Source organism: Juglans microcarpa x Juglans regia, chromosome 8D (assembly GCF_004785595.1).
Source record: "Juglans microcarpa x Juglans regia isolate MS1-56 chromosome 8D, Jm3101_v1.0, whole genome shotgun sequence".
Classification (NCBI taxonomy): domain Eukaryota; kingdom Viridiplantae; phylum Streptophyta; class Magnoliopsida; order Fagales; family Juglandaceae; genus Juglans; species Juglans microcarpa x Juglans regia.
This window is the reverse complement of record NC_054608.1, coordinates 27,831,517-27,857,691: the sequence shown is the minus strand read 5'-3', so window position 1 is coordinate 27,857,691 and position 26,175 is coordinate 27,831,517. Positions and strand designations below refer to the sequence as shown.

At 33.4% G+C, this 26,175-nt stretch overlaps 3 protein-coding genes across 5 annotated transcripts in view; all 3 read left to right on the top strand.

Moving 5' to 3' along the window:
• Positions 1-2,983, top strand: part of LOC121242636 (PR5-like receptor kinase) — an 85,123-nt gene extending 82,140 nt beyond the window's left edge. The window contains exons 2-3 of one of the 2 annotated variants that reach the window (XM_041140550.1): positions 1,260-1,304; positions 1,690-2,983. In XM_041140550.1, coding sequence (XP_040996484.1) covers positions 1,286-1,304; positions 1,690-2,822 — 1,152 coding nt within the window. In that variant the 5' untranslated portion in view covers positions 1,260-1,285 and the 3' untranslated portion in view covers positions 2,823-2,983. The remainder of the gene's footprint in view (positions 1-1,259; positions 1,305-1,689) is intronic. The other variant, XM_041140551.1, reaches the window with a different exon arrangement.
• Positions 2,984-9,969: 6,986 nt separating this feature from the next.
• Positions 9,970-15,606, top strand: LOC121242635. The gene is made up of 6 exons (XM_041140548.1): positions 9,970-10,852; positions 11,122-11,336; positions 13,686-13,977; positions 14,059-14,144; positions 14,226-14,317; positions 14,781-15,606. The coding sequence occupies exons 1-6, from the start codon at positions 10,583-10,585 to the stop codon at positions 15,017-15,019; spliced, it is 1,194 nt and encodes a 397-aa protein (XP_040996482.1). The 5' UTR covers positions 9,970-10,582; the 3' UTR covers positions 15,020-15,606.
• A 2,052-nt stretch (positions 15,607-17,658) lies between these two features.
• On the top strand, positions 17,659-25,280 carry LOC121242630 (kinesin-like protein NACK1). 2 transcript variants are annotated; one of them, XM_041140544.1, is made up of 15 exons: positions 17,659-17,936; positions 19,099-19,498; positions 19,611-19,700; positions 19,767-19,867; positions 20,507-20,623; positions 20,731-20,812; positions 20,909-20,976; positions 21,056-21,115; positions 21,207-21,331; positions 22,479-22,677; positions 22,773-22,883; positions 22,975-23,067; positions 23,191-24,147; positions 24,279-24,601; positions 24,758-25,280. In XM_041140544.1, the coding sequence occupies exons 2-15, from the start codon at positions 19,261-19,263 to the stop codon at positions 25,083-25,085; spliced, it is 2,892 nt and encodes a 963-aa protein (XP_040996478.1). In that variant the 5' UTR covers positions 17,659-17,936; positions 19,099-19,260; the 3' UTR covers positions 25,086-25,280. The 2 variants fall into 2 exon arrangements, with proteins under 2 accessions (XP_040996478.1, XP_040996479.1); XM_041140545.1 differs by having other exon boundaries at positions 17,659-18,001.
• The last annotated feature ends 895 nt before the right edge of the window (positions 25,281-26,175 follow it).

Here is a 26,175-nt window from a genome sequence, read left to right as displayed (position 1 = left end):
ATGGACTGCTCTCCATTCATGGTTGGATACACCTCGATTTATCATCTCTTTGATGCAGTTTGGATTGTCGGTTTCAGTACACTACAAAAAAATTACTTATTTGTAGCTAGTTATTTCCTGCGAAAATAACTATTTCTTGTTAAAATAAGTCTATTTTTGTCATAAATAGTCATTCTTGTCACAAATAATCAATCACAAATGTTTGTTTTTCTTGTAGTGTATTAATAGCGTCCAGCTTCATGGAGGTTGAGTCTTCCCAAATTCCAAATCTACGAGGCTTATAATCATGATTAAATTGGTGACCATCTCCAAAGTGCTAGTTTAAGATGATAGGCATTTAGAGAAAAAATCATCTCAAGTTTGTGCACGAAATTGAGAGTGTCAAGTGAAAAAGAAATATACATATGAAGTTATAAGTCTCACAATATTTATTGTTACTCACATAAGTATTTTGGGTAGCAGTAAATAAGCAATATATATGGTAGGGCTTGCTACTTTATCTCAAACTTTATTTATTTCCCCTTCACTCATATATATAGATGGCCGGGTACTTAAGTTCCCCATGCATAGCTATTCATGGAAATAAAAATGGAAATTCATAACATTATAATTAATGGAAATAGTCCTTGATCAACTCCGACACTGTGCTTTGACTCTGTATACAAAAGCTAGACCGCCACACTTAATTATCAATGATCGTCCTAAGACGTACAAAACTGTATAAACCTAGCTAATAGTTTGGTTTGAACATCAACGTTGATGATAATTTAATTGGTTTCTAACCAAAAAAAAGAGATGGCAGGGTTGCCTATTAGGAGGTGATACTTCCTATTAGCTTCCACTAAAATAGGCAAGAAGAAATAATTACTAATTGTTTGTTGTATCACTATATGCGCGCTGAGTTCTATCAAGAATTAATGCATGTGACTACTTATTAATTGCATGTTATTGTTGTTGAAATTACAGAGCTCATCAATGTGAGATTTACATCAGATAGTATATTGATTTCTTTGTATTCCATGTAATATGTATTGCACACTTAATAAACAGCATGCTTCTATATATTTCTATTCCGTACAAACAAAAACTTATTGCTATGAAAACTATCTTGGAAATTTGTGTTATGGTCTTGCTGTTTGTTAAGTATATTGTTCGATATCAAATAACCATGTCAATTTGGATTTGTTAGGTTTTCTCAGCTTAAATGGTTTAAACTTTTGAATAAAATGGCATATTCTTTTTTGCTGTTTTTTATGCAGGTCGGAAGGACAGCAGATCAAAAGTCATGATGATAATAGCATTTGGTAAGATACCTCTTCACCCTAGTTTCTTTCCAAAATCAATAAACAATAGAAACTCAAACTAGTCCATTCGCAATATTTGGTGTCTTCATCATGTGTCTTCAGTGCATATATATATATATATATATATATATATATATAGCTAATTCTGTGTTACATCGTTTCTTTTTCCTACCTATTTCATGTTCCAAGGAGGCTTTTATGTTTGCCCGCTAGTCAAAATTAAAGTTAACTCTCAATTCAGCTTAAATAGCTAGTGCCAACACTTCAGTATTGTAATTTCCTCCAATTTTAGTTTGGTATCACCACAAAAAAAAAAAAAAAGCAATTTTGATTGACTCTTGTTTATGCACTACATAACTTCATAATCTTTATTCGTTCTTTGCAGCTAGTAGTTTATCTGCGATAATTGGAGTTCTGATAATTGGCCTATGCTTCAAGAAAAAATTGAGATCCATTAAGATTATTCAGTTTTTTAATAAGGAGAGTCTAATGCATCAGAGTGTCGAGACATTTCTAAGGAACAATGGACCTTTTTCAATAAGAAGATACAGTTACTCAGATATCAAGAAAATGACCAACTTCTTCAAAGATAAATTAGGCCAAGGAGGGTATGGTTGCATCTATAAGGGAAAGTTACAAGATGGTTCTTTTGTAGCAGTGAAAGTTTTGAAAGAATCAAAAGGCGACGGAGAGGAATTCATTAACAAGGTTACAAGCATTAGTAGGACCTCCCATGTCAACATTGTTACTCTTAGAGGCTTTTGCTTCGAGAGCTCTAAAAGAGCTCTCATCTACGAGTTTATGCCTAATGGATCTCTCGAGAAGTTCATATACAAAAAAGCTTCACAAAAAATTGACCATCAATTGGGATGGGAAAAATTATATATGATTGCAGTTGGCATAGCTCGAGGATTAGAGTACTTACATAGAGGTTGTAACACAAGAATCTTGCATTTTGACATTAAGCCTCACAACATTCTTCTGGATGCAAACTTATGTCCAAAGATCTCTGATTTTGGCCTTTCAAAAATATGCCCAAGAGAAAATAGTATCATATCAATGTTGGGTGCAAGAGGGACTGTGGGATATATAGCTTCGGAAGTATTTTGTAGAATTTTTGGAGGGGTCTCTCATAAATCTGATGTTTATAGCTACCGAATGATGGTTTTAGAAATGGTTGGGGGTACAAATAATATAGATGTTGAGATTGATCATACCAGTGAAACATACTTTCCACATTGGATATACAGGCACCTTGAGCTAGATAAAGAACTATGGATGCAAGGCATCATAAATGAAGAGGATGAACAAAATGTAAAGAAGATGATAATAGTGGGTTTGTGGTGCATACAGACCAACCCATCAAATCGGCCAACAATGAGTAGAGTTGTGGATATGCTGGAAGGAAGCCTCAACTCTTTGCAAATCCCACCGAAGCCTTTTTTGTTTTCCTCGTCACGATCTTTAGGTGATTCTTTAACTGAAGTGGTTCTCCACTCTGATTCTATGATACCCTAAAAACCATATTTTCCTCAGAAAAGGAAATCTTAATCCTTGATAGTAACCGAGTATTTGTGTGACTTATATCATGTTTTAGCTTGTGATCAAAAGACCTTAATTACCATGGAAGACAACTATATTTGATTTGCCTCAAATATGCAGTAATATCTACTGAATGGCTCCCATCACAAATTTATAAATTATAATTCTTTGAGTCTCTTAGTAAATTGTGATCATATCCTTACGTAAAAGAAATTCCCTACACAATCTTATAGGCTGTTCAAATAACCGTAAAAACACCATAAATTAATGGGAAGAATACATGTTAGTTTTGATGAATAGATGACAATAGTTTACTATAGTGTTTCAAGAATGTATAGGCACAGTGTAAGGGTACTATCTGTTGTGTAAGTGAAAAAATATACTATTGAAATAGAGGCTTCTGTGAAGAATAATACTAAGGATCAAGATTAAACACAATTAATTCTAGTGGTGTTTATGGCTGCCGTGGCTTAGACTATACAATCAATTAATTTCCTAGTCAATTAAAAGTGCACTGTTCTAATTCTCAATACTCACCTGATAGGCATATGGTCAAATGGATAGGTATACTGACCTCGATTTACCATCGCTTTGATGTTTGGATTGCCGGTTTCATTAATAATGCCGTCCTTCGTACAGGGGTCTTCTCAAATTCCAAATCTATGAGGCTTATAATCATGATTAAGTTGGTGACCATCTCCAAAGTGCTAGTTGAAGATGATAGGCATTTAGAGAAAAAATTATCTCAAGTGTGTGCTCGAAATTGAGAGTCTCAAGTGAAAAAGAAATAGGCATATCAAGTAAGTCTCACAATATTTGGGACCAAGACTAATTGGTACGGTATTCGATTCGATCCGGTTGGTTTTTTCAGTCTAGACCGAATTCTGTACACCGCCCCTAGAGAAGTGAGAGTAGAGATAAAAAAAAAAAAAAAAAAAAAAAAAAAAAAAAAAAAAAAAAAAATTAGGATTTTTACTTTATATAGTTTTTATCTTAAAAAAATAAAACATATATATAAATTAAATTAATATAAGAGCAGTTGGGCACCCCACCGATCCACCCCCTCCCGCTGTGAACTTATTTATTTGATCAACAAGCTGGGTAAATGAGTGTATACAACATAAACCATCTTCGAACACATCAGCCCAGTACAACTCAATCAAAACATTGGCAACTCTTCTTTGAGTAAAGCTATTGATTCAAGGGAGGAAATGAAAGAAAGGGAAAAGAACAAATACCTATATATGGCCCTCACTCTTTTGTCTCTTGCAAAAGAGAGCCCAAGTTAAGAAGACTGAACCTTATATACTCCAACAACCTAATAGATACAGTTAATTTTTGAGTCATGTCATGCATGGAGTAATATTCCTTAAAATGCCTTTGGAATATGCTGCTTGTGGATGGTGCTCTCTCTCTCTCTCTCTCTCTCTCTCTATATATATATATATATATATATTGTCCTTTAGAAGTAGTGATGATGTAACCTAGCAAGTCCATCCAACCAAACCCCATGTTTTGGTCTTTATTCCAACTTCACTCTTCAAACATACACCATCAAGTTTATTTTCTTCTTTATCTTCTTCTCTCTTTCTCGATCAACCAAATATTCTGTTTTCTTTTTGTGGTCCAAAATTGGCTACATTATTTAGCTTAACTTCTACCTAAACACTGGGCATCAAACTCGTGGGTGTATATTCTAACATAAATAAATAAATAAATAAGAAATAAATTTATATCATATATAGTTTTTTTTTACAAGTTATATATATTCCTTTCTTCTTTTTTTTTCTCCTCCTCACTCTTCTTGTTTTAACAAATAATAATTAAAAATATAGGAAGAAAACTAGAATCACAAGTCACCAAAAAAATAAAAAATAAAAATAAAAAGAGAGAGAGAGAGAAATAAAGAAGAAATGAGACCTATCATACATAGAGGAATTCTACTCATTAGCCACATGTGCAACCAACCAACATAATTATTCATTAAATAAAATAAAGAGAAGAGAAAAGAAAACCACATGTGCAACCAACCAACATATATAATTAATTGCATCAGCAATCTTGATGGGCTTGAATGCAACTAATCATGTTGACTATGTTATATCAAGTTGAAGATGCATTCAAATATGTAAAACCATATACAAACAATACCAAGAGGACCATAATTCAAGCTTATGTTTTGGCATCATCTCCTTTCAAGTTTAAGTTTTTGCCATTGAAAAAAGGTTAGGAAAATTATAATATGAACCCTCAAATTCTGACTTTTGCACTTCGCATCTTAAACTCGACACGTTACACCTAAATTGTTAAAAAAAATGGCACTATTAATTCTCAATCGTCTCATTCAAGATAGATAAAAAATGGATGACATGATACAACCTTAATAATTGTATATTAATAGAAGATTGTATTGTCATTTTTTTTTAGTTCGTAGATGCAATATGTCAATTTTAATAGTTTAGGGTACAAAGTGCAAAAACTCTAATAATTGAGCGTTGCAAAATAATTTTCCAAAAGAAGTTTTAAAGTGATGATCAAAACACTTTGATTCGGTCTTATTTGATCAATATCATTTTTTTAACTATGCAATACAAAATGTTACGGTCCGATTATGGCATTGAAAAATGAATAATCTAATAAATTTGATTGCTCAAAGGCTAAAAAGCATATATATAATGTGAATTACTATTTTGGTCCTCCAACTTTATTCATCGGATGTCAACAAGCATCTCAAATAATTATGATCATAATACCATAAGGTCAAATTAAGATTAAAAAAAATTAAATGCATCTCACAATAATTAATTGGGTTAATTGTCACAGGGATTATTGACCTAAATCATACGATTATTGAAATCATAAGTTCCTTGACATGATGGTATATCATGATATCAAAGAGTTATTATGAGAAAGACGTTTATTCGTGATCAGATATTTACGATGAAAGTAACTATTTATTGTGAGAATAAGTCATTTTCGTTATAAATATCTATCCCACGAATAAACATTTTTCTTATTAAAAGAAATTCATTTTAATTCAATAACATCGTATCACAATCAACAATAATAAAAGTATGACAAAAATTATTTCCTTAATTATAAAAAATGTGATAAAATCATTTATAAGTTGCAACTCCATATTTTTTTTCATATCAAATGGTCAAGTTGATGTGGGGATAAGAGCACACAACTAACTCATCTTGATGTGGCAGCCCCCAATCACAATGCCAAGCTTATCTCATTTGTCAGTTACCACGCACCTGATTTCATTAATGCCTCTAAGTTTTATTATCTATGGTTTTTCATTTTATTTTAGTACATAGTATTCTCCTTTATCCTAACTTAATTACTCTCAGTCACACTAGGTGAATGGCACATTTTAAGCGAATGTCATTTAAGTCGTGACTAATAAATATTATATATAAGTTCAAAGTATATCAGTTTCATGCAGTCTTTTTAAAAAAATTTAAGATCCACCACCAAAAAAATGACGAATAAGTTGCTCTTTCATAATAAAGCCCATTATTTTTAAAAAGTATTGCGGGACTTGGACGTCTTATATATGTACAGATAATTTTTCTGAAGTAATTGATATTAGAAGCTATTTGGAATGTGAATCCGACTAAAATTCTCTCCCTCCTCTCTCTAAAACTCTCTCTCTTCTTTCTAAACTCTTTAATGAACCGAATCCGGCTAGAGGGGGTGGGAGTTTCGGCTCCTCCCCCCTCCCTTCACCTCTATTGTTGCTTCCAGTGGTGTGTTTCTTTGTTTTTGTTTTATGTTTTCTCAGGCCGAATAAGATAGAATCGTCGATCTGGAACTTTTCGACGACCAACAGGCTACACGCGCCCCACCATGGTATTCACCATCTACCGATTTGCAAGACCAATATCAAACGCGGCACCAAATGAAGTGGTGCATAGCCCGCACGCGCAGGTTGAAGGTTGGCACTTGGCTCACGCACCACAGTGAGAGCTTTTTGTCGACGCCACGTGCGGCATTTTTTGGGCCTGCGACTCCAAGACTTTCCAAATCTATTGTCAGTCTACCTCCTAGAGTGGCGTGTGTCCTGCATGCGCCATTACAACCCCTTCTCCTGTGTTTTTTTAGTCCAACTTTTATTTTGTTTGCAAATCTAGTTTCTCTGATTCTTCTGTGTAATTTGCAGTTCTGTTGTTTGTTTTTTAGGTAAAAGTAATAAGGAATAAGCTATTGGACTTAATGCCCATAGCAGTAAATTCTCGTTCCTCCTTTGGGAGAAATCAGAAAGATAGTAATCCTCATCTTGGAAAGGATGAAGATAGTAGTTCTCTTATTTTGGAAGATGGGACGTTTAGTTATATTTTACATAGCGCTCATCTCTGTTAGGAGAAAGTTTTTTTAAGTTAAGACAATACCCATCACAAAGAAATTTGTGTGTAAGGGTATCCTAGAACATATGCGTTAGTTTGGCTTGTAGTCTAGATTTTTTTTTATATTGATAAGTCATAATTATAACTTCGGTTCATTAAATAAAATGAAATCTATTTTCATAAAAATTAAAAAAAAATAGAAAAAGAAAAAGCTATTTGGAATGTGACACATTACTGTATGTGATTGGTCAGAAAAAAAAAAAATTAAATCAAGAATAACTTGGCTTGTTAAAATATTGTCTTTTAGTTGGGGGAGTGGGGAAATGGAATAGTTCAAATAGAGCCATAAATCAGGATGAGTAGATTACTAATAAAATTGACACTATGCTACTTTTAGCTAAAGTCGTAGCCAATTTGACATTTTTATAGGTGGGAGAGTTAACAAAACAACCTGAGAGCTGGTTTAGTTGTACAAATCAAATTATTTCATTTTATTTTATTTTATATAATTATTATAATTTTATTAAATTTTTATATAAAATATAATAAATATTTTAATATTTTAAATTTTAAAATAAAAATAATATTAAAAATAATATTATAATAATATTTTATTTAACTGTCAATTCTCATCTTAACCTTTTTTTTTTTTAGATAAAACGTTCCAAAAAATTAGAAAAAAATATCCGATAGTTCGACAAATGAATGAAGTGGTATTCGTATCCTATCGTGAGTGTCATGTTATTATAATTATTTAATTTTTAATAACGTATCATCTTCAATAAGTTAAAAATAATTAATTAAGATCTCATTTATTTTCATAATTATTCTCATCTCAGCATTACATCTTTTTCAAAATTTCTAGATAAAATAAAATAAATAATTCAAAATTTTTAAATCTCAAGATAAAAATAATATTTAAAAAATATTTTATAATAATATTTTATTTAATTTTTAATTTTTATATTAATTCATTTTATTTTATCTAATCTCTAAAAACAAAAGAGTTGAGATTGGGGATGGATTGTAATGAAATCTGCTATAACTTCTTTTTATATAAATATATTTTATAATTCGAAAAGATATAAACATAATACTAAAATCCGAACACAATTAGCTGGCCAGATATGTTTGGACTGTTTGGAATAAGAGTGGTTTAAACTGTGCTTTATGCACGTGTCTTACCTACTCGTGCCTTGCACGTGTCAGAAAATTCCATGTTGTAAGTCTACTCCACAACAACCAACCAATCACCAGCTTCCTTTCTGTCACCTCTGTTATTCCCATTTATTTTATTTATGTGAAGGTAAGATATTACAATTGTCTATAAAAAATAAATTTTAAAAATTTTGAGAGAGACTTTGTGAAATTGTGTATTGAATTAATATTTGTGAAATTTAAGTGTATTATTGATTTAGGTAATGTTATATACAATCTTTAAATTTACAGTTCTCGCATATTCTATTTTACATAAAATATAATTATTTTTTAAATATTTTTAATATATATATATATATTTTTTTTCACATAAAGCAAGGAATTTTGTTATGCTTTCGTTCTGAAGTATTCCTTGTTCTTACTAGAGAGGCATTATATGAATATTGATTTCATATATTAACCATTTTTCTTCGTGGTTAAGATATTTATCTTATATCTTATAAGAGTAAATTCATAAATTGATATGATTTTATATAATATGTTATATCTATTTTATAATAAACATAATTTTATAACATAACGTACCACATTAAATTACGTCAGTTTCTAAGTTTATTTTTATAAAACCTCTCTATGACTAAGTTATTTATCTTATATAAATGTTTTATGTAAATCTAGAAAATTAAGAACCAAGTTTATATTTTACAAATTTATTGATTTTCTTCCCTAAAAAGAAGAAAGCTTTATTATTGAAGAAAAAATATAAATTAAAATGGAGAATATCCTACATCTATTATAAACAACTGGCATGAGTGAGAGCTCTCAAATGTGATTAGGTGTGATCATAACATCACTCCTACTACATGTGATCACATCAAAACTCCACAATTAATTAAGTTTGCTTAAACAAGAATGCTATCTGAATTGATGAGCCCTATGAAGTCCTTTGTGCTGCATTTTGGGTTATTATTAATTATTTTTTATGTATGGTTGAGGTTATATTTTTATCTTATTAAAAGATTTCATAGCCGTACAATCTCTTTCACAATTATTATAAGCCTTATTTGTTTTCACAATATATCTTATCTTATCTTATCTAATCATTACAACATTTTTTAAATTCATATACAAAATAAAATAAACAATTTAACTTTTTCAAATTTCAAAACAATAATAATTTTAAAAAAATATATATTCTAATAATATTTTATTCAATTTTCAACTTTTATTTCAATTCATTTCATCTCATTTGCAAAAACAAATGAGACTGCTAGATTTAGATAATAAAACCATCTCAACCTATCTCATCTCATCTCATCATTATAATTTTCACAAATTCTCAACAACATTTTTTTTAACTTTTATTTAAAAAATCTCATCTCATCTCATCTCATCTCATCTCATTGTCCAAACCTAGAATAATGAATAATTCATTTTTTATGTTTATGAGATTATGTAGTAATTATTTTTAGGTGATAATAAGATTAGAAAATTAATTTAATTTGTAGGTTTAGCATTCCAATTTTCCATTCGTTATTTTTTGAGAAGTCCAATTTTCCATTGTGATATCCTATAATCACATTCATCAATGGTTAAATAGAATAATGAAGTGCAATATCCCAAAAGAAAGGGAAAATACTTTAGTATACGTATGCCTTTCTTTAGGACACTGGTCTGCTCTCCGGTTGAAACCTTCTTTGTTTCTCTGTCTCTCCCTGTAGTCCGTGCTTTCCTTCACGCCTTGAGCCTTATTTCTCCGCTCACCCAAAACCCATTTCGGTCTCATTCAATCCACAGTGGTTCTTATCTTCGCTTTGAATTGTTCTCATCTAAATTTCGCTACTTTATCTTGAATACAAGTTTCTGAGATTTCTGGGTTTCTCTGATCTGATCAGTTGAAACGCCTATCTGATCCAGTCCGGGATTTCTCAAGCTGTTATTGGGTTTTCTCTTCGGTGTTTGGATACTTTCAAACCAAAAGGAAACCCCTGCAAAATTAAGCGATTTAGACTGATATTAAATTTCCTGACAGATGATACTTCGACAAAGCTAAAAACACCAGACAACTAAGCCCTGTGATAGTATATTTGTGATCAGTTGGGTTTTTCATTCTCTTTCTGATAAAAAAAAAAAAAGGGCGTGCAGAAAGCAGAAGATCTTAGAATCTTATTCTTTTTACATTTTTATCATATTTCCTCACCTCTTCTCAGCAACAAAACGGTGGAAATGATGGGAACTGGGATGCGCTTTGGGCCTCTGCGCGGTGAGAACCGGTTCTACGTCCCATCGAAAGGCAGAAAAAATCAGAATCAGCAAAAACAAGCTCGGAGAGGAAAAAAGGGTGATGAGACCGAGAGGCTGGATTCATCTCCAACGAGCAAAGACCCTCCAAATTCATTGACAAAGCCGTTGGAGCTTCCTCTAAAGCCTGCTAGTAACCTTGATAGGTTCTTGGAGTCCACCACGCCTTTGGTCCCGGCCCAGTATTTCTCCAAGGTTGATCTCTTATCTTGTCTTTCTTCTTGATTCGTTGCAATTATGTTTGGTTTCTGAGTGACTGTAGGAGAAAGTATCGGGCATCATAAATTTGAATATTTGGCTTAGTAGTATTCAGTATTTATAAAGAGTGTACTGTATAAGAGGTGATTTTTTCAACTAATTTTCCTCCTATGTTTTCTCAACTTTGCATAGACTTTTACATAGCTGTGATGCTCATTTTGTGGGGTTTGATAAAAAAAAAAATTCTGATTTTTGTTTTCTTGTAGACGACAATGAGGGGTTTGAGGACTTGTGATGTTGAGTTTCAACCATACTTCATGTTGAATGATCTTTGGGAAACATTTAAGGAACGGAGTGCATACGGGGTGGGAGTGCCTTTTGTACTTAATGAGGGTGATTCTGTTGTTCAATATTATGTTCCATATTTATCTGGCATACAATTGTATGGCGAGCCTGCTACAAGGTCAAATGCTAAGCCAAGGTAGTGCTATTTCCTAGTTGGATATGTGCATTTCTGTTGTTTATTTGAATTTTTCCGTCGACATTTTCAACTTGAGAATCAGTTTCATCAATCTTCTTTATGAAAGTTCAATTGTTTGGCTTATATGAAAATTGGAACGTCTTTGTTGGTTGTTTTTGCTTTGTTTAATTAAAGATGTGCTATCCATGGATGCCAATAGCTCTATCATGTTCAGGGAAGCTGATTATGGGTGCTTCTATACGAACAAGGATGTTGATTATGGGTGCTTCTATTTGATAGGGGCAGGGGAAAAACTCATTGTCTGACAAACTTGACTGTCTGTACCCCCAATTTGGCCTTGACCATTACCATCGTTTGTGTCAAATTTTTTACTTACTTTTATATGGTGTGCTTTTGTAATAAAAGTTAATGATGCAGTAAGTTGATATAAGATGTCATTGTCAATATAGCATTAGAAGGTCTCTAAGTGTGGCAAACGAATTTTTCTTGCTGGTTACATGGTTTGGTTTCAAGAATGTTGAATGCCCATACTAACTGAAAACATCACAGGATATTCAAAGGGTGTAAAAGAATTCTCCTTACAACTTACAAACCTTCCCCAAATCAATGTGACTGTCATGAATCAGGTGAGATTTATAAATTTGAGGTTTTTTTAGAGTGAATTGCTAGGTTATGTAGAATACGGACGATTTGCAAGATTTGAGTGCTTATATATACTGGTAGAAATTTTTGTGGTCCATAGTATCTGAAATCTAACCAAGCCATAAGGAATTAATGAATTAGGCGAAGGGATAGTTTAATAAGCACCTCTTGTCTACAAACTCCTTTTGTTTTTGGGCTTATGTCCACAAACACCAGAAGGAAAAGATTGCTCGGAAGTTGTTTCAGTTCAGAGGAAGCAAAACTAGTCAAATTGGAAAGCTGTTTATTAGGATACAATGAGATTCGAAAGAAAGGTAATCAAAAAGTGCTCGAGTGTGAAGAAATTGTAATCAAAAGATGAAGCCTTGTGTATATATCGTTTTACCTTATAAGAAAAAGATAAGTCATTATGTATGTTTTAGTGTCTTGTGAAACACCCACTTGCAGGAATATGTTAATTTAGTATACATTGATCAGAGTACATTGTCAATATCTCTTTGCCTGTAGCATTGTTCAAAACTAGAAATTAAAAATCAGAAGCCCAACAAACTTGCCAATGTTTCGTGTTGGATTTGTTACTTTGATTTGCATTATTTTCTCTTGTAATTAGCATGGTATGTTGTTCTTTTGAAGTTTATACACCGATAAATGGAGAAACTTAAGAACTGCAATTTACTTTTTTTTAATTGGTAAAAATAGTGCTGCATTATTAATACAACATATGCTCGAAGCAATTGGTTCTTTTGAATAAAATATTTGTCACAATGGAGGTGAGACTGTGAGAGGTTTTTTTTTTTTTTTTTTTTTTTTTTTTTTTTTTTTTTTTTTTCCAGTGAATCTGAATTCAACCAAGGCCAATTAGCGGAAAAAGAAATGAGAACTAGGGTTGTTATTCTTGATTTGCTTGCTTCTTTCAGATCAATTGTAGAAAAGCACTTTCTTATACTGCACTGATGGGTACTAGAACTTAGTTTATTAATGTGTATCCATAAGTCTCTCTTGACATTCTTAATGTAGAAATTGGTTATGTTGAATTCCGTACCATGCATTTTTAATCCTCTCTTGACATTATTGTTTAATTGACTCTTAGTTATCTAATGAGTTCTATACTACAAAGAAATTATTAGGACTTAGAAAATTGCTCAATTTTGTCTTTTGTTTTTTGTTTTTTTGGTCAAGGATTATTGGATATGCCAGGCCAACAGTAAACCAAAATTACTCTTTGTTCATGATTGATTGAACAGCCAATATGTATGTAGTCTTCAAATACTGAATGGTATTGTTATCGATTTCAATTTTGCTTGTGCGGATACTTCTTTTGATAATATTCTTCCATTTGCCCCTGATCCACACAATGTATTCTAATTCATTAGTAAAGTAGTTTCACTTTTACTGTTGATTCTTCAATAATTTATGAGTTTATATTTTCCTTGTGCAGAAATAAACAAATGAAAAATTTTATAGGTTTATAACTTTATACTCTATTTTCCTAAAAGTTTTTTACCTTCTTGTTGTTGTAATCCCCCGGTTACCTTTTCCTATTCCTGCTCTGTTTATGTTCAACAATCACGAGTGCTTCATTTCTAATCTCATTCCAAGTTTCTTGTAATGTCCTATCTAGTTTTTGTTTGATTCTTAGTGTAATAGATTTAATTGTAGGGTACATTTTTTGCCTTCTAACCAAATTGGACTTCATAATTTAATTAGGCAAGCTGGTGAAGAGAGTGACTATGACTACTATAGAGATTCAAGCAGTGATGGAAGCAGTGACCATGAAAGTGATAAAGGCATAAAATTTACAAGAGAGCAGTTGGTTCATAACCATCTAAGAGGTGAGGTCCCAATTAGACTGGCTAGGCTGTCTATAACAAATGATCACACTGCAAGACAACAAGGCTTTTCTAGTGATGATTTTGAAGCAGGGAATTCTCAAGGTCGGCTGCTCTTTGAGTTTCTTGAGCAGGATCTCCCTTATTGCCGTGAACCATTAGCTGACAAGGTTAGTTATTTTGTTGATTGTGATTGCTTCTGTAAGTTTATGGTCTGAGCTCTGCATCTTAGTTGTTGCATTATTGTGCAGATATTAGATCTTGCATGCCGGTATCCTGGATTGAGGACCTTAAGAAGTTGTGATTTACTGCCAGCCAGTTGGATGTCAGTGGCATGGTAAAATTTAAATGTAATCTATACTTTTATGTTGCTTTGTATCATTCCAGGATTCATTTGGTCTGATGATGGTTTTTATAGGTATCCTATATACCGAATACCCACCGGTCCTACATTGAAAGATTTGGATGCTTGCTTTTTAACATACCATACCCTTTCTGCACCCACGACAGGTAATCTTAGCCTTTAAATAACAAGCATTGTGGTACTATTGCGGTTTCTTTTCTTTTTTTTTTTTTTTTTTTTTTGGCTGTGACAACATTTTAATTGTTAGTTTTCTGCTTGAATGGGCCTTTAAACGAAGCTTAGGTTACTGACAGCATGTAATCCCTTTGAACCCCAACGTATAAGCAAAGTGTTGTCCTTATGGATACGAGCATGTGAATTGGGTATCTATATGACGATATCCTTCTTCTTCTTCTCCTGCTCCTCCTCCTCCCTCCCTCCTCTTCTCTCTCGTGCAATATATTTGCATAAAGCCAAAGTATTCCATATCAAATATGGCAATTAATGTTTAATATAATTCTGCCGGTATTTAACTAGTTCAAATGCCTGATGTTGTATGAGATGCTTTAACTTTCAGACAAAGACATCCGTTTAACTCTTTAAGGAGGGACCTCTTTCTATTTTTTCCAGGTAGTGAAAGCACCCAGGCCTCGATAATTTATCCTAGTGATATCGACGATGTCTCCAAGATTTCCATGCGTGCTTTTGGGATGGCATCCTATAAGTTAAAAGGATGCATGTGGGCACAACATGGGGCTAGTGAGTCTCAACTGGCGAATTCCCTCATGCAGGCTGCAGACAGCTGGCTAAGACTGCTTCAGGTCAATCACCCAGATTTCAAGTTCTTTGCTTCACATGGCATGCACTAGGAGGGATGAAGAAATCAAGCAATGGCATGTGCAGCTAGATTATTTGAACTTCCTGGCCACAAATCATAGGGCTTTTAAGTTCCCTGTTGAATGCGTGGTCAAGCTGGGTTAAAAGTTTACCTGATGGAGTTTATTTGATGTGGAATTCCCACTACCTGCAAAAAAGACAAAAAAAAAAAAAAAAAGTAGATCATCACAAGCAAAACCCTATTTAAAAAAAGAAGAGAAAAAGACAATACAATACAAAAGGATGAAAAAAGTGAAAAGATCAATGGCATACGTCGAAGAAGTGGGGAAAAGAGACAAACAGAGAAGATGGAGATGATTCATGGCGGCCGAGCTAAATATGTTGTTATGCTCCTAGAATCTGATAGCCTGCATAATAAGGTCCTATCAATTCGTTTGTCTGATACACCTATAATTTTATGTCTCCATGAGAGAACAAACAGGTGGTTACAAGTTTCAGTGTGATTTTGGTTGATGTATAAAATGGTTCAGTTTGGCAATCCGGATCCATTTGATAAGCTTATATGTTATTCTGATATGTAGTGAGGTGATGAAGGATGAAGCAGTTGATGTTTAAATTACTTGGCTGTTTCAATTTATTTTACGTTTCTGTTTTGAGATGGTAGTGATTAGTTTGGATGAAGCTTTTTGTGGCTACCTGAGGTGACTTGAGCTAGTATTACAAAGAAAGGAGACCTTCCATCTGGTTAGAGAAGTGGTGATGAGACCAAGTTAGACTGTAACATACAAGGCCATTGTTGATCAAGTCAGGTTGGGGGCCTTGACAGAGAGCCTACATGGTGCAGAAGCACCGAACACCACAAAGACTGGTCGTGGATGGAGCAGTTCTATGAGAAGGTTCGCTCACTTCCTTCAAAAAAAATGGAATCTATCGTTAAAAAATAATTTTTTGATGCAAATCTTAGATATATCCACTTTTTTCAAAGATTTGCACACACTAATATTACAAATATAATTTCTCTATATCACTCACTAAATTGATATGGATAGCCCGTGTCTCAAATGATATTGGCTTCGTTTGTTTTTGCAGATGAAATGAGATGAGTTGAGATAAATATTGAAAATTGAATAAAATATTGTTAAAATATTTTTTTAATATTATTTTTGTTTTGAGATTTGAAAAAGTTGAATTGTTTATTTTATTTTGGTGAAAATTTGAAAAATTTATAATGATTAGATGAGATGTGATGAGTTTAGAAATGATATTTACAATCATAGAGTATGCAAATGTCGTGTATTTCTTTTAAAAAAAAGTGAGTAAAAATATGAAATTTATATAAAAAAATAATTTTTTAATGGTAGACATTACTATTTCTCAAAATTAATACGTGACACTCGCACAATCTATAATTATATCTAACGTTACTTTGGCAAGACGTTTTAATTCTCTCAAACACATTTTGTACCCAACAGCTAGCATGCACAATTACATATCCACCTCCCCAAAAACTCAACTATCACTTCTCTATTTTAACTACCTACTATTTCAAAACAACATCCATCCCACTTTTAAAAATCTATTTTTTTTCCCCAAGACAACAATAAATAATAATAAATACATTTTCAAATGATAATTAAAAATGTAACAGTAATGAAAAAAATATAAATAACGGTAGGAAAAAATTTAAAATAGCTTAAATTTTGAAGGTTACGCTTAAAAAATGATAAATAACTTTTGATTTGAAATGGCAGCAAGAAAAAAAACGTTTTTTTTTTTTTTTTTTTTTTTTCTTGAAAAGAAAAGAAACAAGGATGATTAAACATTAGCATCTCGAATTTAAGGAGCATGATGCAATAAGCTTTTAACCACTTTTCTTGGTAGTTTGGGTAGTAAAGTATTATCAGAATATTTTGAGAATACGCCATTATTATTTATTATTTTATTATTATTTTTTATTTATTTTTTACTACTATTTAATATTTTATTATTATTATTTACAAAATATCTGAGATCATCTCGTTACAAAACGCAACCTTATCTAACATTTCTTTTGATAATATTCCATATGAGTCACAACTCACTAACAATTAGATATTAAAATATCTACTTTTCTCATGTGTTTTAAGCTGCTAATTTCGTAGTGTTTTTTTTTATTTAAAATAGAAAAATAATAATTTCCCTTATTCTGATTACTCTTAAGAATAATCATTATTATAATGATATATGCACAATCCTTTTTATAACTATTTATACAATCATATTTTAAAATGAGAATATTTATATAAAATGACATTATTTTACAAAAATATTTATTAAAAATATAATTACATAAAGAGTTATAAAAATGATTGTGTATCTATCATTTTCTATTCTTTCACTTTACACTGGCTTGCAAAATTTTTATTACGTTATATATATATATATATATATATATATTTTATATTAACAATCTACCATAAATCATTTAAATTAACAAAAAAAGAAAAAAGAAAAAGTAAAAGATAACCGTTGGAGCTTGCAAGCCGGGGACCGTTTTATAGTCGGCGATTAAGTCACGAAATCGGCGAGGGAGATATTTATTGGAACGAGAAAAATAAATAAATAAATAAATAAAACGGAGAAAGAAGAACTAGCCGTTGGGGGCCCCAAATTCAAATACATTGATTGGCCAGGGAGACAGAGTTGCTCTTTGTTCAAGCCCTAGAAAAAACTCATCATCATCATTCATCTGTCATTTCGGAGTGAAGCTCACACACTCTCTCTCTCTAACGCTCTTCTCTCTTTCCCTCTCTAGAACTTTCCCAATCTGTCTCTCTCTGTCTGTATTAAATTTCTTTCAGAAACGTAGTTCTGCTGTTCGTGTTCGTAAGTTTTGCTGATTGCTTCATTTGGTTCCTTCTGCTCGGATCTGAGTGCTCCCTCGACAAATTCTCGCGTTTTGGGACTTCCGTGAGTGTTCTCTTTTTATTTGTTTATCCTAGCATTCGATGCTGAAAACGCAGTGGATGTTTTAGGTGATTAAAGTTCCCTTTTTTTGTGCTAGTTTTGAGGTTGAGTTCGATGCCGATAATGATAAAGTGAATGAACTTTGGTTTTTGATTGAGTTTCCTTTTATGATTTAAGGAGAACTCTTTGATCTTTGTTTGTAAATGGAAACTTTCTGATATTTTTGGTTATCTAAGAGTCGTCAACTTCGAACACTTAATATTTTGGAAGTTTTTATTTGAAATTATGAAGTATTAGTCTGCAGATATGAAACAAATGTGGAGATTAAATCTCACCTGAAGTTGAAAATGAGAAGAAATTTGTTGAAAGCGGTCAATTTCTTTATTCATGTAGTTTTCCTCAAACTGAGGAATAGATGAAATAATTACAAATTTCCAATCTGATAAGTTTATTTGAATTTCTATGACTCAGAAGATCTAAAAATTTTGTGGCGTTCTGAAGATTGTATATACTTTTTATTTTTATTTTATTTTTAACTGAAGCAATTTCATTAAACATCAAGATTTACAAGAGTACAATTACATAGACATTTCAAGAATAGCGTATTGTTTTACAAATCCTGGAATTGAATGCCACCAAATCCTAGTATCCTCCAACTTCGTACAAAATCTAGCCAATGTGTGTACTACAGAATTTGCTTCTCGAGGAATATGACGGAATTCCACATCTTGAAATCCTGTACACAAGTGCCTAATAAAATGGACTGTTATATATTAGTTTCAGTAACTTTCAAGTTTTAATGAAAATTCTTACTTTATTTTGAAGTTTCAGTCCTAAATTTCAAAGTTGAAAATTTGCACCGTTTCTTTGTTTTTCTTTATTTTTTCATTTCTATGTCACTCTAATTTTTCTAATATAGTTGAAGTGTTCTGGGAAACAATTAAGAGACGTTTAAACCAGAGGGAAAATGCATATAAGCATAATCTAGCTTTCCCTTTTCATCCGTTTTTGCATTGGTTGGTTTTTTCCTTTGCACGTTTCAATACACCTTTTAGAGGTTTTGTGATGAGTTTCATTTGATAAAGAATCTTCATTAATCTGATTGTTTAAGTAATTATCTGATTACTTCTGTCGTCATAGTCTAACCCAAGGTTGATTTTGACAGAGAAGTCTTGTATCTGGCAGCTGCTGCATCCTGTTTAACGTCACGTCCCCAGAGAGTTTGATTCTACAGCCTCTTGTGTGAGAGGCCTAGTTTCACACTTCTGCTTGGTGTTCTTCGTAGTTCAACTTTTGTGCAGTAGAGCAAAGGGGTTAAAACATAATAATGACAGTCAGAACACCAGGAACACCAGCTTCAAAGATAGATAGGACACCAGCATCAACTCCAGGAGGGCCAAGAACTAGGGAAGAAAAAATTGTAGTTACAGTACGGTTAAGGCCGTTAAGCAAAAGGGAGCTCTTAGCCAAAGACCAAGTGGCATGGGAGTGCATCGATGATCATACAATTGTGCACAAAGCCCCACCTCAGGATCGATCAGCTCAACCAGCCCCATTCAGTTTTGGTATTTAATGACATCTCCATCTGCGCTCCAATATTTGTTAAGTTAAATCTTGTCATCATTTTCTTCTTCTTCTTCTTCTTTTTCCAAAAATTCTTGGCTGTTCTTATTGCAGATAAAGTTTTTGGTCATGCGAGTCTAACTGAAACAGTATATGAGGAAGGAGTAAAGAATGTTGCATTGTCTGCTTTGATGGGCATCAATGGTAGGGAAAACTTGACTGACTCTTTAGTTTTTTTTCCCGAAAATAACCATTCTATCTATATTGCAGCAACCATATTTGCATATGGACAAACTAGCAGTGGTAAGACATACACAATGAGAGGAATAACAGAGAAAGCTGTTAATGATATCTACAGGCATATAATGAATGTAAGCTTTATCGGAACCTTCTAAAATTTTTGTTTCCTAACTGTCAGCTGTTGTTTGAGTTCCATACAATGGCGGAATGTAGAACTCTTCTTTTTTTGGGGGCGGGGGAGGAGGCCTCAAACAAGAGACTTTTTTTTTTTTGGCATGAAGCCAACATAGATTATAGTGTGACACCATGATAATTGCATTGTATTTTTTAAAATAAAAGTCTTATTGAAGAATTTTAAACCGAATTCATAATAAAAAAAACTATAAAGAAAGAAAAAAAAAATTAAGTGTATCCATGAAGAATTACCAATTTCCTCATTATTTTATTCAACATTGATTTCTATAAATTCCTTCAAAATTGAGCTTTCTGGCCTAATTTTTTTTTTATTTGTATGACTACCTTCTTAATTTATTGTTTCTAAAATTTAATCAGGGCCATATACAGGTCTATATGTACATTAAGCAAAGATAGGAAGAAATATAAGCATCAATGACAAATTTATTCAGCCTTTAGGTGACCATGGCATCCTCCCCCCTCCGTAATGGCTCTCTCGTCCACTGACTCTCTTGTTCATGAAGTTACACAGCAAGTAAATATAAGCATTGAGAAGAGAGTATGGCTTTGAAATTAATTTTGTGGCATGATTGCAGACCCCCGAGAGAGATTTCACAATAAAAATTTCTGGACTTGAAATATATAATGAAAATGTAAGAGACCTGCTAAATTCAGAATCTGGTCGCAATCTGAAGCTGTTGGATGATCCAGAGGTATTGTATCTGTGAATTTTTTCTGTTGTTAGGAACCAAGTACTTTGACTTTTGAGAGATCTTCTCTCCCCTCATCAGCTGTAATTTTTTTCAATCCCTGCATACAGAAAGGTACTATGGTTGAGAAGTTGGTAGAGGAAATAGCAACTGATGATCAACACTTGAGACAATTGATCAGTATTTGTGAGGGTAAAATCATATAACCTTGAGCGCGGTTTGGTTTAGCTTCCTTGTCATTGGTTATGTCTTGGCTGGAATCAAAAGTGTTTTTCTTTGATTTTGTAGCTCAAAGGCAAGTTGGTGAAACTGCACTTAATGATAACAGCTCTCGGTCACACCAGATAATAAGGCTGGTAAGTCTTGTGTATCTTGATTTCTTCAATACTATTACGAATTTTCTTCTAACAAATTGCTCATTGGAAATCCATACAGACAATTCAAAGTAGTCTCCGTGAAAATTCTGATTGTGTGAGGTCTTTTGTTGCAAGCTTGGTAAATATGAAACATTCTTACGTTTTTTTCTCCTGAATTAAATTGTCAATGGTCGCTTCTGATATAAATCATCAATATCTGTAATCTGCAGAATTTTGTTGATCTGGCTGGGAGTGAAAGAGCTTCACAGACACAGGCAGATGGTGCTAGGCTCAGGGAAGGATGCCATATTAACCTTAGCTTGATGACACTTACCACAGTAATCAGAAAGCTCAGGTCAGAATCTAAAATAGCATATATCTCTATATGGAGAGTATATATTTCAAAGGTTTCTTTCATTTCCAAACTATGTACTATTTTCTTATTTATTTGATATTTTATGACTGCTTTCCTTCTAATGCAATTTCACATGTCGCTATTGGGTTCTATAAAAGAAACATAGATCTTCCTGCCATGTAAAATGTAGAAATGGTACTTGAAATTTTGACTCTAGCAACATGTTTCTTGATTTAGCTGAATCCATAGTTTTGATGTTTTGTTGGAAGCTTAAGAATAGTGTAGATTTCTAGAAAATAGGATCAGGTGCAGAAGATCAGCAGAACAAATATAAATCAGCAGCACAAGTTAGACCTAAGGGCATGTTTGGACACTTGGAGTATTTCCGAATTTTGGGAATAGTAGTGAAATGGTCTGAGTGAAGATGTTTTATTGGCTTTTGGGAAAGGAGAGAGAAAAAATTGAATAAAAATATTGTAAAGTTAAAAATTTGTTTGAAAATAATTTTTTAATTTTATTTTTGTTTTGAAGTTTGTAAAAGTTTTATTGATTTTTGGGTTTTGTTTTGAAGTTTGTAAAAATTGTATTAATTTTTGTGTTTGAATAATGATTAAGTAATGATTAGATGAAAAGGTTTAACAGTTGTTCAAAAATTTGTTTGAAAATAATTTTTTAATATTATTTTTGTTTTGAAGTTTGTAAAAGTTTTATTGATTTTTGGGTTTTGTTTTGAAGTTGGTAAAAATTGTATTAATTTTTTGTGTTTGAGTAATGATTAAGTAATGATTAGATAAAAAAATCGAACAATTGGAAATTTAAAATTGAAAAGTGTTTTGTGATTGAGTGATGTTTGAGAACAAAATTACGAGAACTCATAAAATTATGAGAATTTTGAGAATTCTCAGCCCTTAGTATCAAATCTGTTAAGCCCTGACTTCTCGGCCTCCCACTGCAATTGTTACTCCCTCTGTAGTTGGATAAATCAAGGGTGGGCAAAGGAGTTCGTTGTAGTATGCTAAAAGAGTTAGTTTAGAATCTTGACCTTCTAAATAAGTGTAGTTTAAATAATTGTTAAGTACCATGTAGGTTTATTAGCTTTTGATTATACTGATATTTAATAATTCTGTACACAATCTTGTAAATGCAGCGTTGGTAAAAGAACTGGTCATATACCCTATAGAGATTCAAAGCTCACTCGCATATTGCAGCACTCACTTGGTGGAAATGCACGCACTGCCATCATATGTACTTTGAGTCCAGCGCTGACTCATGTTGAACAATCTCGAAACACACTCTTCTTTGCCACACGGGCGAAGGAAGTGACAAATAATGCACAAGTAAACATGGTAATGTTGCTTAGTTCTGACTCTGTTAAGTTGCATAAACAATGGATTAATAAAACACAAACAGTGACCCTTGTTTCCTTGTAACGTTTTATCAGGTTGTTTCAGACAAGCAGCTAGTGAAACATTTACAGAAGGAAGTAGCGAGGCTGGAAGCAGAACTGCGCACTCCTGATCCATCAAAAGAAAGAGATTTCAAAATTCAGCAGGTAAATACAATACGTCTCTAAATTGACCTTTAATTGATGGAGGGGGAGTAGAATCCGCAATATTTATGTCATGTTCTTTGATTATGTCTAGATGGAGATGGAAATTGAAGATTTGAAACGCCAAAGAGATCTTGCACAATCTCAGGTGGATGAATTACGCAAGAAACTTCAGGAGGACCAGCAGGTCTCTCACTTTCTCTCCTACATGCACTCACAAACACATGAGATACCTAATTTATTTAACCTTTCTCACATAAAGAATATAAAAGGAGTTCTTTCAACTTACCCTTACATTTATCCTGTTCAGAGTTCAAATCCGTTTGAATCACCCCGTCCATCAGTGAAGAAGTGTCTCTCCTATACTGGTGCACTATCACCAAAAGTTGAAGGCAAGGACATAGGCTGTGGTGATAAAGTAAGAAGTATGATGTTAAGGCAGTCAATGAGGCAATCATCAACTGCTCCATTCACACTTATGCATGAAATACGCAAACTAGAACATCTCCAGGAGCAGCTTGGAGAAGAAGCAAATCGTGCACTGGAAGTACTACAAAAGGAAGTGGCTTGTCATAGACAGGGTAACCAGGATGCAGCAGAAACAATTGCCAAGCTGCAAGCAGAAATAAGGGAAATGTGTGCTGTGCGTTCCGCACCAAAAGAAGTTGAAGTCGGAGGCTTAGTTGCTCCTAATAAGAGTGTCAGTGCTAATCTGAAGGAAGAAATCACGAGACTTCATTCGCAGGGCAGCAGCATTGCCAACCTTGAGGAGCAGCTTGAAAGTGTTCAGAAGTCTATAGACAAATTGGTAATGTCACTTCCAAGCAAGTATCAGCAGTATAACAGTGAATCATCACCCAAGACTAAGAAGGAATCAAAAAAGAAGAAGTTACTTCCTTTGGGTTCAAGTAATGTTGCCAACCGAAAAAATTTTATAAGATATCCTTGCTCCCCTTTATCTACTCCTGAGCAAGTTTTGGATTCTGATATTGAAAATAGAGCTCCTGAGCATGATGATAATGTATCCATTGAGACTCTGACAGAGTCTGAAAAGGGGACACCGACGAAGAGTGAAGAAGGAGGAGATGCCTCATCTAAGGAAAACAACTCAGGCTATAGGCGTTCTAGTTCAGTTAACATGAAGAAAATGCAGAAGATGTTCCAAAATGCAGCAGAAGAGAATGTAAGAAGCATAAGAGCATATGTAACTGAACTGAAAGAACGTGTGGCCAAACTTCAATACCAAAAACAGCTACTTGTTTGCCAGGTATATAATATCTACTTATTGTAGTAATTTCTTCCTATTTAGTCCCATTCATTCGGAAGTTCATGTAACTCACACATTGTCACTTCAGCCTTCCCATCATTTTATATATACATTTGTTATATGGCCTCTAGGTGCTGGAGCTTGAAGCAAATGAAGCGGCTGGGTACAACGTAGAGGATGAAGAAAACATATTTGAGCCAGTGGTGCCGCAGGTTTCATGGCAAGTAACTTTTAGGGAACAAAGGCAGCAGATAATTGAGTTGTGGGATGTGTGCCATGTGTCCATTATTCATCGGACACAGTTTTATTTGCTATTCAAGGGGGACCCAGCTGATCAAATTTACATGGAAGTGGAGCTTAGGCGCTTGACATGGTTGCAGCAGCACCTAGCAGAACTCGGGAAAGCGAGCCCAGCTCACATAGGAGACGATCCTCCAATTTCTCTGTCATCATGGTCTTGTCTTCTTGTCTCTGTCTATCTCTCTCTCTCTTTCTCTCAGACAGCTTATTGAAATTAAAAAAATTAATCATCACTTTTGGTTTTTCAAGGTTGGGTTGGTCCAAGTGACTGAAAAATTGGATTCCATTCCATGTCTTGTTCTATGTGCAGTATTAAAGCATTGAAGCGTGAAAGGGAGTTCCTGGCAAAGAGGTTGACTTCGCGTTTGACATTTGATGAGAGAGATGCATTGTACATTAAATGGGATGTCCCACTGGATGGGAAGCATAGGAGGATACAATTCCTAAACAAGCTTTGGACAGATCCCCATGATGCTGAGCATGTACAGGAGAGTGCTGAAATAGTGGCAAAGCTTGTAGGCTTCTGTGAAGGTGGCAACATTTCAAAGGAGATGTTTGCGCTTAATTTTGTGCATCCATCTGATAAGAGGTCATGGCTTATGGGCTGGGATCAAATCTCAAACCTTCTTCATTTGTGAGAAATTAAATTTTGTTTGCAAGTAACTTTAGATTCTTCATCTCTCTTGTAAATGAATTTTGGAGCTTTCCTCCAAAATGTCTAGTTATTTCTCTTTATCTGACTGATTTTCCATGCTGAGCGACATATTTTTTTAAATGTTCATATACGAGTAAAAGAATAAATTCCTAAGGCTTCCATGTGTTGAACTTTTCAATATAGAGAATTTTTCTAGCTAGTACAATCCCACAACCAAAATTTAGGCACTAGTACACACTCAAAACTGTACTTTGCGGCATGTCATTTTTACGGAATATCGTTTCCAACCGGCAGACTGATGTGCGAAAAATAACACAAGATGCATGTTAGTATCTTGTTCATGGCTTGCCTTTCGTCAGCGAAGGCTTATTAATTCCATTTTTGAGGAATGCAGTTAAAACGTCTGGGATGGAATATCAAAAGCTGTAATCATTTGTATTCTGCTGTCATATATTCCCCCATAAATTCTTTTGGACTTGCAGACCGATGTATTCTGCTTTCATCGTCGTCCTTTGAGGGTCAAAATCATGATGTCTGAATATTGGAGTTAAAAACATTCTCTCTATACTTGTTTAGCTAAGAAAATTATCTTTTGCATAGCATGAAATGTCCCTCTCCTAAATGTGTTTGTTGTGAAGATATCATGGACCCTTTTCAATTTCAGATTTTTTATTTATACGTTTAACTCGAGGCTTGATTGCATATTTTCTTGCACTTTATCTATAGTGGGAAATGCTCCTGCATTGCATAATGCTGCTCTGTGTGCCTATATGTGTGTGTGTATGTGTGTGTGTGTGTGTGAGAGAGAGAGAGAGAGAGAGAGAGAGAGAGAGAGGGTGAGTAAAGGCTTAAGGACAAGTAGCTTAGATTCACCATTGATGTTGATAATGCATAAATTAGTGGCCTTGAAACAACTATATCTAAAGGATATATAAACCAAGCAAACAGGACTCACTGTGGGAACATGAGCGCATGACCCGACATTATTCCACCACAACCAGTACTGCTTCTAATAGCATATGACATATAGGACAGACCACACCAAGTACTTTAAAACATAAATTTAAACTCTC